Consider the following 14,310-nt stretch of genomic DNA (forward strand, 5'->3'; position numbering starts at 1 on the left):
GCTTCCATTGTGAACATTTTCCTTTCACTTTCATGTTCAAAGCCTTCTTTGGGATTTGTCTATTATTCATTCTTAATAAACCATTGCCCACACCATCTAATTCTGTTCTTTTGTAAGTTTCTCTTGCATGGCATTTGACTTAGATTATCTTTCATTTTTCATTTTCTATCCTATCTGTTTTAGTTTTTCAGTCTATGCTTCTTAAAAATCGCATCTCTGCTGCTATTAATATAGTAGTTGAAGAGTTTACTATTTAACAAAAGAATTATGATCCTTAAATGCCAATTAATTTCGATTGAAACTCTTTAATTTTCATATTTGCACTTTGTGGATATTTTAAATTTATAAAGTATTTCCATAAAATATTTCTTATCTAAATGTCAGACTGTATCTTGTCGTCCAAACACCATACCAACACAATGCGAATACCAGTAGCACCTTCTGCAGCCAGAGTCAGTTTCTATTTTACTATAATAATCCATGGCGAAACAGCCCTCTGAGAGCCAAAGCCGACTAGCTTGATTACTGGCCTCACGTTCACATGCCTAAGCAGAGGTGAACGATCATCCAACCAGATACAGGGTGACTGTGGAAATGTTTTGCTTCTGATCCTGCCAAGAAGAAAGAGATAAGAGACTCTGCTGCTCCGAGCATGTTTAAGGGAATTAGATGATGGAATTTGTTGTTATTGTGAACTGTCTAGTGACTTACATAAATGTTCAAGAAGCATACTTACTACATACGTCCTATCTTTCAGTTCCTATGATATGCAAATTGACATGCTTTCTTTTGCACCCGTTCTAACTCGCTGTAAGGATCCCAGCACGCAGCCCCATATTCCAGAATCGGACGCACTAGTGACGTGTAGGCTAGACTTTCAGTGTTACTATTCCCCTTTTTGAGAACGCGCGTTGTAAAATGAAGTGCCTTCCAGGCTTTCTTCACCGTACAATTTACTTGATCAGCCCAGCTTAAGGGAAGAGCAATACTCGGAGTGTTCGAGAATTGGGCGATGAAGGGAATGTTTGAATTGAACGCCAAAGAAATGACAGCAGGCTGGAGAAAATTACATATTTCACTTTTCCATGATTTGCAGTTATTCAACAAATATTTATTCCAGACGTAATGTAAATCTTCCACGGTATTAAGCCACGTAGTCAGGATTTAAGATGGAGGTGATAGGTTTCTGCAAAACCTTGGTAACCACAAACAGGACTACAAACTGTCATAACGCAGATTACTACAATTCCAATTAATTTACACCAGTTAACTAGTTTAGAAACTACACACCACAGTGTAAAGTTTAAAATTCTAAAACTTTGTGAAACAGTACACAGACTTTTTTAATGTACAGCCATAGTCAGTTCTGAAACTCTTATTCAGAATGCTTGGCATTGCAAGTACGAACAACTCAAATAAAAAAGGCAAACCTTCCAATGGCAACTACATGAAATAGAGGTCTTCTACAACGATGTAAACAGTCTCTGAAAGAAAGTTTCTTTTTAGCAATGATGTTACTTATCATTTAATAATAATATTAAGCTTTACAGCTGAGTAGATAGAAAATCCTTTGTAATTTCTGGCATTCTTACTTTACCAACATTTCATATGTCCTTCCTGTCTTCATCAACAAGGCGACGATGAAGGCCTCTGGGTCCTCTCAAACCTTAGTAAGCTTCTTCCAGACTGCACGGCGCTACAACTCAGAGGACAGCAACCAAAGCCACCAAGATTTTCGTCTCTATCTATGAGGAAGTCACAAAATATCTCCATAATAGAGTCGTCCGGACACTTGACGTACAAAGAAATATTTTGAGCCTAGTTCACTGGAAGACAGAGCGCTTGAAATAGAATATTATAATAACGTAATTGTAGAATGCTGTGCTGTGTAATTTGATACAAATTTATCTAAATTATGTTTTTAGTAATATACAGAGCACCAACATGTGACATTTATTAACAAGTTAAACAGCATTATGGACTATCTTTACAAACCGTAAACGGAATTTGTCATCTGTGGGGATATAAATATTGACTATCTCTCTGAAAGCTGCCGTAAGCAATGTCTAAATTCTCTTTTAGCAACGTTTAATCTTACACCTACAGTTAAATTTCCCACAAGAATTCAAAATAACTCAAACTCTGCCATTGATAATATTTTTGTAGATAGTTACAGGTTAGGACATATTTCCATTAAACTGGTAATAAATAAGCTATCTGATTTTGATGCTCAGCTATTACTGGGTACTGGGAACGACCCGTTCTTCAAGTGCCTGAGCACTGCGGGTCCCAACTTTTCGTTGGCTTGGTCTATAGACATTCGGTAGGACTCCTTGGGCGAGGGATCGGCCGTCACAAGGCCTCTACTATGTGCACAGGACAGCACAGCACAGAAAAACATCCATGGCTTGAGTGGGATTCGAACCCAAACCAAACGGCACAAGACCACGCCTCAGACCGCGCGGCCACTCTTTCTTCATATCAACGCAATAATTTCTGTCTAATAAACTTTAAATGGAAAAGTTTTGTTGTGCGCGATTTAGTTTCATATTTCAAATACTCGATCCAAATTTCTTCAATCTTTCTGCGTAGTTTTGTAAGAATAAATTAAAATAAAGTTTATACAAGATGACGACCACAGCCGGTTTTGGGCGTCTTGTGCACTGGGTTTGTGGGTTCTCATCCAACTCGCGTTTTTCAATCCTGTCTCATGCAAGTTGACATCTTTCCTTTGTCAAAGGAGTCCTGCCGAGTGGCTTCAAGGATTCGCATTTTCCGTTTTCTGTAAGCTGCGCAGACGCAGTAATCTCGTCAAGTCGCTCCTCTGAGTGCACGTGTACCCTTCCGAAGTCGCGTCACGAGTTCCTGATGCTTGAGGCGCCTGCAGCGAGCAAATTTCAAATTAAAACTGAATAGAAATTATTTTCCATCACACAATTTGCTTCGAGTGGCAGAGCAACGGAGTAGAACTTCCAGCGAATGCGTCTTTAAATTGTTCAAGTTGTTGGACATCTCCAACCTGAAAACTAAAGTTTACAAAACAATAATCTTGCCTGTTGTTTTGTATGGGTGCGAAACATGGTCTCTCGCTCAGAGGGAGGAACACAGATTGCAGGTGTTTGAGAACAGGGTGTTGAGGAGGATATTTGGGCCTAGGAGAGAAGACGATTTGGTATGGGAAAAAAATGCATAAAGACGAACTTAATCTGCTCACATGCATTCAGTCTATCAACGTGTTTCATGCAATCCGGTGAGGAGTTACTTTGTCATGGGAACGGTTCAGCAGATAAGATATCGCTGATGTCATTGGTACACAATAATCTGGAAGTACGGGTTAGACTACTTCTCTGTGCAATTGCGACATATAACGGGTCGTTTCTCCACGGCCCCCAATAATATATGATTGAGTGTGGAGTAGTCATGAACTGCTATTCATTTGGAAAAGAAGGGAACAACGTGGAGGGAAACCCACAGCAATACCAGTTAAGAAATATAATTTTGGTTGTGCCTTGTGCTTAACTTGGAAACTGTTTCTTGTCTGTTGTTATTTACTGTCTCTCACCTCATTTTCTTCAGCAATTTCGGCCTCTGCTTCATCTGTGTCCTGATCTCACACATAATATCCAGTTTCATTTTCATCATTTCCTCCATGTATGGAGACATACACTTCAGACATGGAAGCAGATTAGTCATTCACGTTCCTCCGGCCAGTGTTTTGCAACATATCTAGGAGAGCCTTTATGATGTCCTGTTGTCCCTGTATTACGTTCTCCTGAATAGACACCGTCTTGTCCTGGAATAGTAAAAAATGTTAAGTATAATCCGAACTATTGGGGAAGGAAGTGTTTTTCATAATATATGGAACATGAGTTATTTTCTTCTTCAAGGTACCATGATATTAGGAAACATATGCATAGCACATAAAGTCTGCATGCTCCAAGGAATGTCAGATTTAGATATGGCATCTCTGATAGCAGCCTTCAGTGTAAGCGGGAGGGATCTTTTTCATAGGGGAGGTGTTGCTCAGGTGATCATGTAATAACAGACAATTCCCCCTCATGGTTGTGGGAATACATTGATATTCCCCACACAGTTAATACCACTCGCAAAAATGGATGTGATTAGTCCTATTTACTGCTAGTTATTGTTCGCTTTTAGCAAATATGGAAATGTGCAGACACTTTCCAATCATGTTCTCAAATGTCAGACTTCAAAGCTGTTTAAGTGCACTACTGAAAAAAAATTTATTCATTGTAACTTTTTCATGTACATATATCCATTGGAGCAGGCTATATAGTTTTCTTGACTTTGAACACACTTTGTAATCTCTTTTCATAAGTCTTAAGACTAGCTTGTCTGGATGAATGAATAACCTGTCAACACATTGGGAGAATTAGGGAGGCCAAAGCACACTCCGGGCTGTAGCGCCTGGGGAGAAGAAGATATTGCGAGAATTATAGCGGTGAATAATGAATCTGTTTGCTGCTTAAATAACATGCACGTGGACACGCATGCCTTGGAAGGCATTCAAACCTACGACAATAGCGTTCAGTCCAACCTAAGACTAACACACCAAATCTAGGTCGTTCAGTTTGACTTGTGAAACAAACTATTCAGAATTGACCAACTGATCAAAGGATTTTGCTGCGTCCTTCATCAGTCACCTTACAGGTAGAGACAGCAAGGAATCAGTAACTATTACCAGGCTACAGGACCCTATTTCCATGTGAAAGGGACATGTTACTCTCCCTCACATGTAGTGACAGAATTCATAAATCATACTTGGAAATCCCCTGTTCCACTAATTATAAAGAAAACAATGCCACATGTGATCATCATATGGTGTGTTCATGTATGTGATAGTGGAAACTTTCTAGCCAGTACAGGCTTCCGACTTACCAAGATTTCGTTCATTGCACGTTCCTCTTTAATCCCGGCCTTCAGCGATTTGATGAGACGTTTCACTTTGTCTCTCTTGAGCTCATCTTTCACCTCGAGCTCGTCATCCACCTCGGGGTCATCGTCCACCTCGGGGTCATCGTCTACCTCGAGCTTATTGTTTTGATCCTAGGACCAGAATGATAACATTTACACTTATGTGTCACATAATTATGATATAGGAGGAGAGATCTAAATCCAGTTCAGTGTTCACAGCATTGATTTTTTTTACAATGGGTATAAATCTCGGAGCAAATCCAATTTGCACTCCTAAAATTTAAGTGAGGGAGCTAAATCTTTGTATTTCAATGCACCTACTGTTCGCACTTTCAGAGAAGATTTCAAAACTAAAGCACAAGCACTTCTAAACCAGGTTCATAATATGGAAAAATACTGAATGAAATAAACGTGCAGAATTTGTGAAAAGTGCAAAAAAAATTGGTTAATGCCTTCCTTCGGAATATTTTCTTCCCTTCTCTACCATCCTTTTCACAGTATCCGCATTCCTCGAGGGTTACAGACTTTGGTCCCGGACACTACATCCTTCTCTGGATGAAGGAGTAAGTCGTCGCAGAACCAACATATTTCCAGAATTATCTCAGTGAAGTAAGTAAATTGACACGAGACAAAGAAACATGCACAAAAATATATAAATGACTCGAACACTAACAGCATTCTTCACTGTATATTCAAAATCACTCTGACAAAATCAGGTCCATGAGCTGCACTTTATGATTGAGGTTTCTGTGGAAATTTTGACAAACACAACTTTGAGGCAGACAACAGCCACGGCTGTTTCACTTAATCGCCATGCGACCTTGAAAACAAGTTGTCAGTGGAACCACGGTTCCGGAGAATTTGACGTAAATACGTCTATACAGAAAGGAAGTTTATATATTGGCTTTATTCTAAATATTTCCTTTAAACATAATTTACAATTGTGTAAATTTTGATTAAGACATTGCTTATTTAACTTGAATTAGTTACGCTTAAGATGGGTCTGTGGTAGCTGAATGTAATGTAAAGTAATGTATTTTAATGTATTGTAATGTAAGGTATGGTAAGGTAATGTATTGTAATGTAAGGTAAGGTAATGTAATGTTTTATAGGTAACAACAATGCCGAGTAAACAGATGACGTTTTCTAGGTAACAAAAATGCCGAGTTCCTTAGGCAACCATTATTGTCGATTTGTTGATAAACAGATAAAGTTTTCTAGGTAACCATTGTTGTTTATTTGTTGATAATCCATTGTTACACTTTTTCGTTTCACTTTTTGCCGAATGACACTGACCCTAAAATATAGACGTATTTACGTCAAAAATAGTATACAAAATTGACAATTTCTTTATACTTGGCCGATGTGTTGCATAAAAAATGAAAAATCTCTTGGCAGTGGGAAATAGTTTAAGCTTGAATAATGCAATAACAACGAAAAAGGAGAATTTGATTACCTCACAGCTTCTGCTTGATAAACTGTCTCAATAATAAATACAACAATAAATGTGCATTCACCTGACAATTTTCACTACTAAATAAGCAGCGTAATTAATAAAACGTTTATTCCTTTTGTGTTAAAATTACACGATACTTACACACATTAACAGAATTCATAAATTACCAATTGAGAATTCCCCGTTCCTTCGCGTATGACAATCTTGTCGAAAACAACGTCATAGGGTGTGATCTTACCTTAATATGTTACAGGTTATAAACCATTTTTCATAATAGCAAGAGTGTCCTAGAAAGTAAGGGTCCCAAAACTTACCAAGTGCTCATTTGCTAAAATTTCCTCTTGTAGTCCCGCCTCCAACTCTTGATTTAAATGTTGCATAACCTCAATCTTTTTCTGTTGGACCTCGATCTATAACCAGGAGAAAACAAAATTTACGCTTATGTCTCTCAGAACTCTGTTACTGCTAGAATGACGTCCATTTTATTTAGAATTCACAATATGCTGTGGAATGCAATTTAAACGATGCATTATGCATCTCATTGTGTTGTCAAGTGGATTTAGTTTTCATGAAATTTGGTATTTAGACCATACAATCCCAAAGCTCATAACAGTAAAGATATTCAACATGGTAATGTGCCAGTCCAAGTTCATAGTGCGATTCCCGAAAGGGCTGAACCTCGAGATGAAAGGTAAACCAAGCTGTGATCAGTAGATTTGGCTTATATAAACGAAGAATGTGTAATTAGACGCCTTATTTCAATTAAATTTGACTGAGTTATTAATTTTGGCATTGTTAAATGTATTAAATTGAAAGAATGCAGCCACACGCAGTCGCTTGGGTGTCTCCCTCCTCGACATTCCGTCTGGAGGGAGCGAGACGTAAACAAAGTGCACTTGAGCCATCCGAGACGTGGAATGAACCCTTTCCAGATGTGAGGTAACGACTGCATTACGACCATCGCTTCGCTGTGACGGACCAATTGAATTTCAATACAGCTTATGGGCGCATTCCCACCGCTGAAAGAATCAGATTGCCGCATTTAATTCACATTCTATGGCAAATTACGTAATACAGGAGTATTTCAAGAGCGACTGTGGTTGCGGGGCTCTCTTAGCTCTCAAGTGTATGATCTCCAGGTCGTGCAGACCATGCACCACTTACTGCAGATTCTTTGTACAATAGTTGATTCAAAAAACTGCCTAGTATAAAATGCGACTCGTCTTCAGAGTGTCTCAAGAGACAATAAATTGATCTTCTCCAGGCTCACCAGTGGCATCTTTTGTTACTCGAGATCCCTCATCCCACGTAAAACATCAACTCCACCACCGCCTTCTCCGTATCTTCTCTGGGAATCGGAGTCCCATGCTCACCGACCTAAACCCACGCCCACTATAAAATTTTCGTAAAATCCCTTTCGCACTTATTAAAAAGATCGAAGCTGCAACTGTACGAGCCCCTGGCACGTCACTGGCTTTGACCAGTGACCTAAACAAACATCGAGATGCAGAGTGTGGAAGGACGGTTGCAGTAAGGAGTACAAATTTACCATCACTTCCGGAGGCAGATCCAATTCTTCCGGTCTCTCTTCTAGATCATCTGGACACACAGTCTCAGCATTCATGACAGGAGTCTAGTAAAAGAAAAAAATAAATTTAGTAGATAGACCTTTGTTTAATTTTCGTATTTACAGTGCTTTCAAAGTTATAAGGTAATTTACATCCATCTGACTCTGTTGCCTGTGAATTAACATCAACAAAATCTGGTATTTTGTCACTGCAACCCCAAAATATGATGATAGTTTAAACGGTTAGCCAGTAAGTGTTGGTCACTTACGACCGTCTCATCCGGTACGTCTTCCTTCTTGGATCTCCCGAAAGCTCTTCGAAGATAGGAATTTATGGCCTCAACGACTGAATTGTATACAAATTTGGGGCCTTCAATGACAATTTGGAACAAAGAGAAAATAATATTTACGCTCACGTCACAGTACTCTGGTATTTGTAGAAAGACCTTCTTTAATTCTTTTCTTACAGTACCTACAAAGATAAAAGGCTGTTTACACATTCCTCTATAAACTAATTCTGTTGTCAGTGGATCAAATTTAACAGAATTTCAACTTTAATTCTTACAATACTGAAGAGGACAGGTAGGATATCCTACCCTGTCAGGCAGAGGCTTGGAACGCACTTCCCACAGGCTGATTGCGGCTTGTGGATCAAATATAAAAATGAATAGTTTTCCTTAAAACACACACACACACATTAACCTAACCTAACCTAACCTAAGCTAACCTAACCTAAGCTAACGTAACCTAATCTGACCTAACCTAACCTAAGCTAACCTAACATAAGTTAACCTAACCTAAGCTAACCTAACCTAAGCTAACCTAACCTAAGCTAACCTAACCTAAGCTAAGCTAACCTAACCTAAACAAACCTAAGCTAACCTAACTAACTTAATATAACCTAAGCTAACTTAACATACTTTTAAAGCGATGTGTCCCGATAACCCACAAGTACCCAGAATAACATTTACAAAGTGAATAAACATTTGTTTCCTCTAATATAAGAGTTGGCGAATGGGGGAAGAGGCGTAAATATCACACTCTATTCGGCATATTCAAATTCACTGAATATGCTATCATTGCATTTACATCCTTCTGTAACAAAGCTTCAATTTTGCCATCAATGAACTTCAATTTGAATAAAGGCTCGATACGTACCGTGTTATTCTGAGATGCCGAATCTCCTTCTAGTCCTTCGTCTGGCTCGTCTTGATACACTGCTTTCCTGTTCTTGGTGGGACTCTAGCACAACAATAAAACAACATTTACAATCGAGCGTTACTGTATCCCTGATATCAATGCAAGGATCTTCATTGCATTTCTTATTTAGTGTTAACAAATATATAGCAGGCATTTTACACAAATTTTATTCTTTTGTGAGTGGATGAATTGTAATGAAATTTAGTATTTTGACAGTAAAGGCTCCACTTACCACTTCATTATTTGCTGGATTTTCATTTTTGTGTCTCCCTACTACTTCTTTAATGTCAGCTACCATTCCAATAAAGTAAACCTTCAGGTCTGGTATGAGAATCTGGCACCAAGAGAAAATAACATTTACAATTGTGTGTCACTGTTATGGGCGGAAATATAGGTAAAATATTTGGTATTGATACCAGAACAAAATTTGGCAGTGGAACCATGGTTCCGGAGAATTTGACGTAAATACGTCTATACGGAAAGGAAGTTTATATATTGGCTTTATTCTAAATATTTCCTTTATACATACTTTACAATTGAGTAACGTTTGATTAAGACATTGCTTATTTAACTTGAATTATTTACGCTTAAGATGGGTCTGTGGTAGCTGAATTTAATGAAATGAAATGAAAGGTAAGGTAATGTATAATAATGTAAGGTAAGGTAATGTAATGTAAGGTAAGGTATAATAAGGAAAAGGTAATGTAATGTAATGTTTCATAGGTAACAACAATGCCGAGTATAAGATGACGTTTCCTTGGTGACAAAAGTGATAGTGGAACCACGGTTCCGGAGAATTTGACGTAAATACGTCTATACGGAAAGGAAGATTATATATTGGCTTCATTCTAAATATTTCCTTTATACGTGCTTTACAATTGAGATAAGTTTGATTAAGACATTTCTTATTTAACTTGAATTAGTTACGCTTAAGATGGGTCTGTGGTAGCTGAATGTAATGTAAGGTAAGGTAAAGTAATGTAATGATATGTTTTATAGGTAACAACAATGCCGAGTAAACACATGACGTTTTCTAGGTAACAAAAATGCCGAGTAAATAGATGTTCCTTAGGTAACCATTATTGTCGATTTGTTGATAAACAGATTAAGTTTCCTAGGTAACCATTGTTGTTTATTTGTTGATAAACCATTGTTACACTTTTTCGTTCCATTTTTTCGTTCCACTTTTTGCTGAATGACACTGACCGTAAAATATAGACGTTTTTACATCAAAAAAACACTACCATTTGTACATTACTCTATTCATCTCATTCTCTCATGAGAGAATTAACCTTGACAATATTTGTTATCTATTTATTAATGCCACAAAGACTTTACATGGAATAATTAATTTTCTTCATCTTTCAAGGAGGACAAAGACTATAATATACGCATTTTCATTAGTTCAAGAAAATTATATATGTGCATAGGCCTATTCATTATGTAAAAAATGATATACATACATTGGCCAACATACGTCATCTCAGATCACTGAGATTAATTTACAGTAGACAGATTCCACCTTCCCCACAGAAGCCGTTCAGAATATATGTCCAAAATAAGGGATTACATCAGAAACATCTATTAATATGCACTCAGACAATGTTTTATGTGCATAAAACTACATAGTGCCAAACGACAGTGAATAATGAATTGGAAAGAAAGAACCATCAGCTAATTAACGATAATATCACATTATTTGACTGAAGACACTTAATAAAACCACGAAATACCTCACAATTTGTGGTACTCACACTGCCGAGAATTACGATAACTGCTTTCTGGGTTCTTGGGGCATGTGCCCTACTATACTTCTACCGACGTACTATTTTATCTACTATCTTTTAACCAACATCCTGATTAAGGAGCAGCAAGCAGCTCTAAAACGTCGGGTTACACGCCGAAAGTGCAAGAATATTCCTGAGTTATTTAGCCGAACCTTAGATTATCTATCTTATGATAGTCAAATCACGTCAATAACACTTCAGGTGTCAGAGAATTTAACTGCACATCGCGTTTCGTATTTATTCTTATTTAAGCACTAACCTACATCCACTTGTGTGAACTAAGCTGCCGCTTTCAATGTTTCTCGGAACAAAATTGCATAATACTCTCTCCTTCCAATCGCGCCAACTAAAACCCTGGACCAATGAAAGTACTGCTGACTGGTCTACTACTCTGTGCTCTCCTACCAACCCACAAATTCGATCAGAAATATTTACCTCGTACTTACCGTGTAAACGTATAATCCTAACAATATCAGAGCCAAGAACCAAACCACATTGGAAGGACACAAATAGCTCGGTAAGACCGCAGTGCATGATTGCTCTGGAGACTTTATCTGGAAGGCGATCTTTTCAATGATAGCGACCTTCGGGCAAAGTAGAAACAAGACAGCTGCAACAGCAAATATTACACCATTAATTCCAATACTTAAGCTCGCCTGTTACTGTGGTCCCCCTTCGAAAATGGACACTAATCTCCTCAAAAATTTCCATTCTTTATTTTAACTTGCAAATTCGTCACGACTTCCGCCGCTTTATCACGCAAAAATCAAACAATATTCTCCTCTGCATCTGAACTTGGTCCTTGGGCATCCCTAGTCTTTCTTATTTTCTTGACCACAGAGGCAGAGTTTCAAACCCAATGAATAACAAGAGGTAAAATTGTGGTTTTGGATTTATAAAACTTTACGAGTGTCTGGATTTTGTTACTGGAAACAAAATTGCAGTCTGACGCAAACGGAATTTGCCACCTCCAAACGTTGTTTGTGTTATTTACACGAATCATTTGTTCTCTAAAGTTGCAACTTATAGTTATTTGAAGCCATTATAGTAATTTAGTAATTTATATTGGCAACGTAGAACTAAATAACTTTTACTTTGTCCTTACAAGATAAATTCCGAAAATGAAAATTTGAAAAGCATTTCGGACTTCTGTTTATAGGGTCGGAATTGATGGGAATGTGACACTTATCAAGCAATGTTCCATACACAATCACATTCTCATAAACCTTTACAGAATATGGTTGCACTCAAACATATTATAATAATTTTAAATATTCACAATTCTACTTACCAATATCTGTATTTCCGAACATGTTTACAACAAAATTATGTCCTCACTAATACAACACGTTTCTAGGGCAATGCAAATAATAACTGTTTATTGGAAACAATGGATTGTTGTAAAACGTTTCTATTGTAATGCTATAATACTTGTTTCCCGACAATGGACTCCAAATAATGACAGCTAGATCAACCACAGCCTACTATATGCATAACTGACTAGATGGCTTACCGAATCAGAAAGTTCATCACCGAATTAACCAAAGCCGTCCTGGCCAACAAAATCCAGTCTACTTCAGCTCACATCTCCCAAATCTCATATCCTTTTTCAATTGCCATGCTCATGCCAAAGAGTTCGTCCTGGCCCGAGGCTTAGTTAATGTGTTCGTAGCAATGTTTTTTTACGGCGAAAGGTAGTTTACCTTACCCCAACCCCCAAGCTGGAGGAACAACCCCTCAACGGCTGCCCACGACTGCTTATTCAATATATTTGCAGCATACCTGGAGGCCGTCCCTCTATCCGCAATTTGAAGACACGGCATGCGGTGGTATGAGGGGACCCCAACCGTACATGGTCAACTATATGCATGTAGAATTAGTCCTCGGGAGTACTGAATTTCCTACATAGGTAGGAAATTTCATGACCAGCTGAATGACTGGGTATTTCTCAAGGGTAGGCTTGCCAACTTCCCAAACGCATACAGCATGTTTTAAGCACAAGCCAAACTCTTACTACAGTAATGTGTGGTACGAGAAATATAACTGTTCCTTTATTGTCTTTGCAGTATTAAAATTATTAATCTTATACTTACTGAAACAAAGAAGAAGTAAAATATTCGTCTGCACTAAAATCATTCCTTACATATGATGAAAGAATGAAACAAAGCACCATAAGGTATTTAATAAATTGAATTATGTTATTTAAGCACTTCCTTATAGCTTTCAATTGCCATTTTTCAGAGTGTATGATCAACAAATGTTTCCATATTTTACATATCCCGAACATAATTTTACAAAGGAACAATCTGTAAATCCAAATTACTTTAAAAATTCATATATTGCAAGATGAGAAAATCTGTGGGAACATAAAATGTACGCAAGAAGAATTTGAGGTTATGATGGAGTGTATATTCTGCATATTTCATTGCCAGGAATGGAGGACATACTACACTCGAGTATCTGTGGACTTCAGATCCTAAAAGAACTTACATATATATTTATTACAATCCATGGTTCCATAAGATAGTCAGATGACAACTGGGTGTGAAAATTGTCATAATAATGCAATATTTATTATAAAGTACAAATCACACTATTATAAAAATTTCACATAATAATAACAAAAGGTTACCCTACAGTAATAATAAGTTACAAATGAATCTAACCATTACATACAGAAGAGAAATTATCAATTATTTGTAAACAATATGTAAATATTACATGATATTCATCGCCCTGATGACGGAGGCAGTATGACCCCTGAAACGTTGGTTAACATCGACCAGACTACACAGCGCAACAACCCAGAAGACAGAAATCTTCATACTCATCGCCCTGATGATGGAGGCAGTATGACCTCTGAAACGTTGGTTAACATCGACCAGACTACACAGCGCAACAACCCAGAAGACAGAAATCTTCATACTCACCGCCCTGATGACGGAGGCAGTATGACCTCTGAAACGTTGGTTAACATCGACCAGACTACACAGCGCAACAACCCAGAAGACAGAAATCTTCATACTCACCGCCCTGATGACGGAGGCAGTATGACCTCTGAAACGTTGGTTAACATCGACCAGACTACACAGCGCAACAACCCAGAAAACGGAAATCTTCATACTCACCGCTGTGAGAACCTCAAGTCTTACTTGTAGAAAGTTTCGTTAAATCTGAGGTTTAAAATAATAACAAATACACACAATAAGTTACTAAATAAAATTTTAAAGACATTTTCGTCATCCTAAAAGCATTGCCTAGTGTCTCATACAAGTCGTTAATTTCACGAAATAAGTGAAATATATTTATTCAGAGCAAAAGAAGCTTACTAATTGTAACTCGTTCCACGAATATTATTTTTATCT

At 37.7% G+C, this 14,310-nt stretch overlaps 1 protein-coding gene across 1 annotated transcript; it reads right to left on the reverse strand.

Moving 5' to 3' along the window:
- Nucleotides 1-1,889: 1,889 nt before the first annotated feature.
- Nucleotides 1,890-12,298, reverse strand: LOC110826775 (uncharacterized). Its single transcript, XM_087344499.1, has 9 exons — nt 12,237-12,298; nt 11,392-11,555; nt 9,391-9,492; nt 9,117-9,200; nt 7,941-8,024; nt 6,706-6,801; nt 4,900-5,067; nt 3,563-3,793; nt 1,890-2,881 (listed from the first exon to the last, which is right to left on the reverse strand). Exons 1-8 carry the CDS (start codon nt 12,256-12,258, stop codon nt 3,686-3,688), a joined length of 828 nt encoding a protein of 275 aa, XP_087200625.1. The 5' UTR covers nt 12,259-12,298; the 3' UTR covers nt 1,890-2,881; nt 3,563-3,685.
- Nucleotides 12,299-14,310: the final 2,012 nt, after the last annotated feature.

The sequence above is a fragment of the Zootermopsis nevadensis genome, unplaced genomic scaffold (genome assembly GCF_977971745.1).
Source record: "Zootermopsis nevadensis isolate Lab colony 2312 unplaced genomic scaffold, Znev_1.0 Znev_ptg000007l, whole genome shotgun sequence".
Taxonomy (NCBI): Eukaryota; Metazoa; Arthropoda; class Insecta; order Blattodea; family Termopsidae; genus Zootermopsis; species Zootermopsis nevadensis.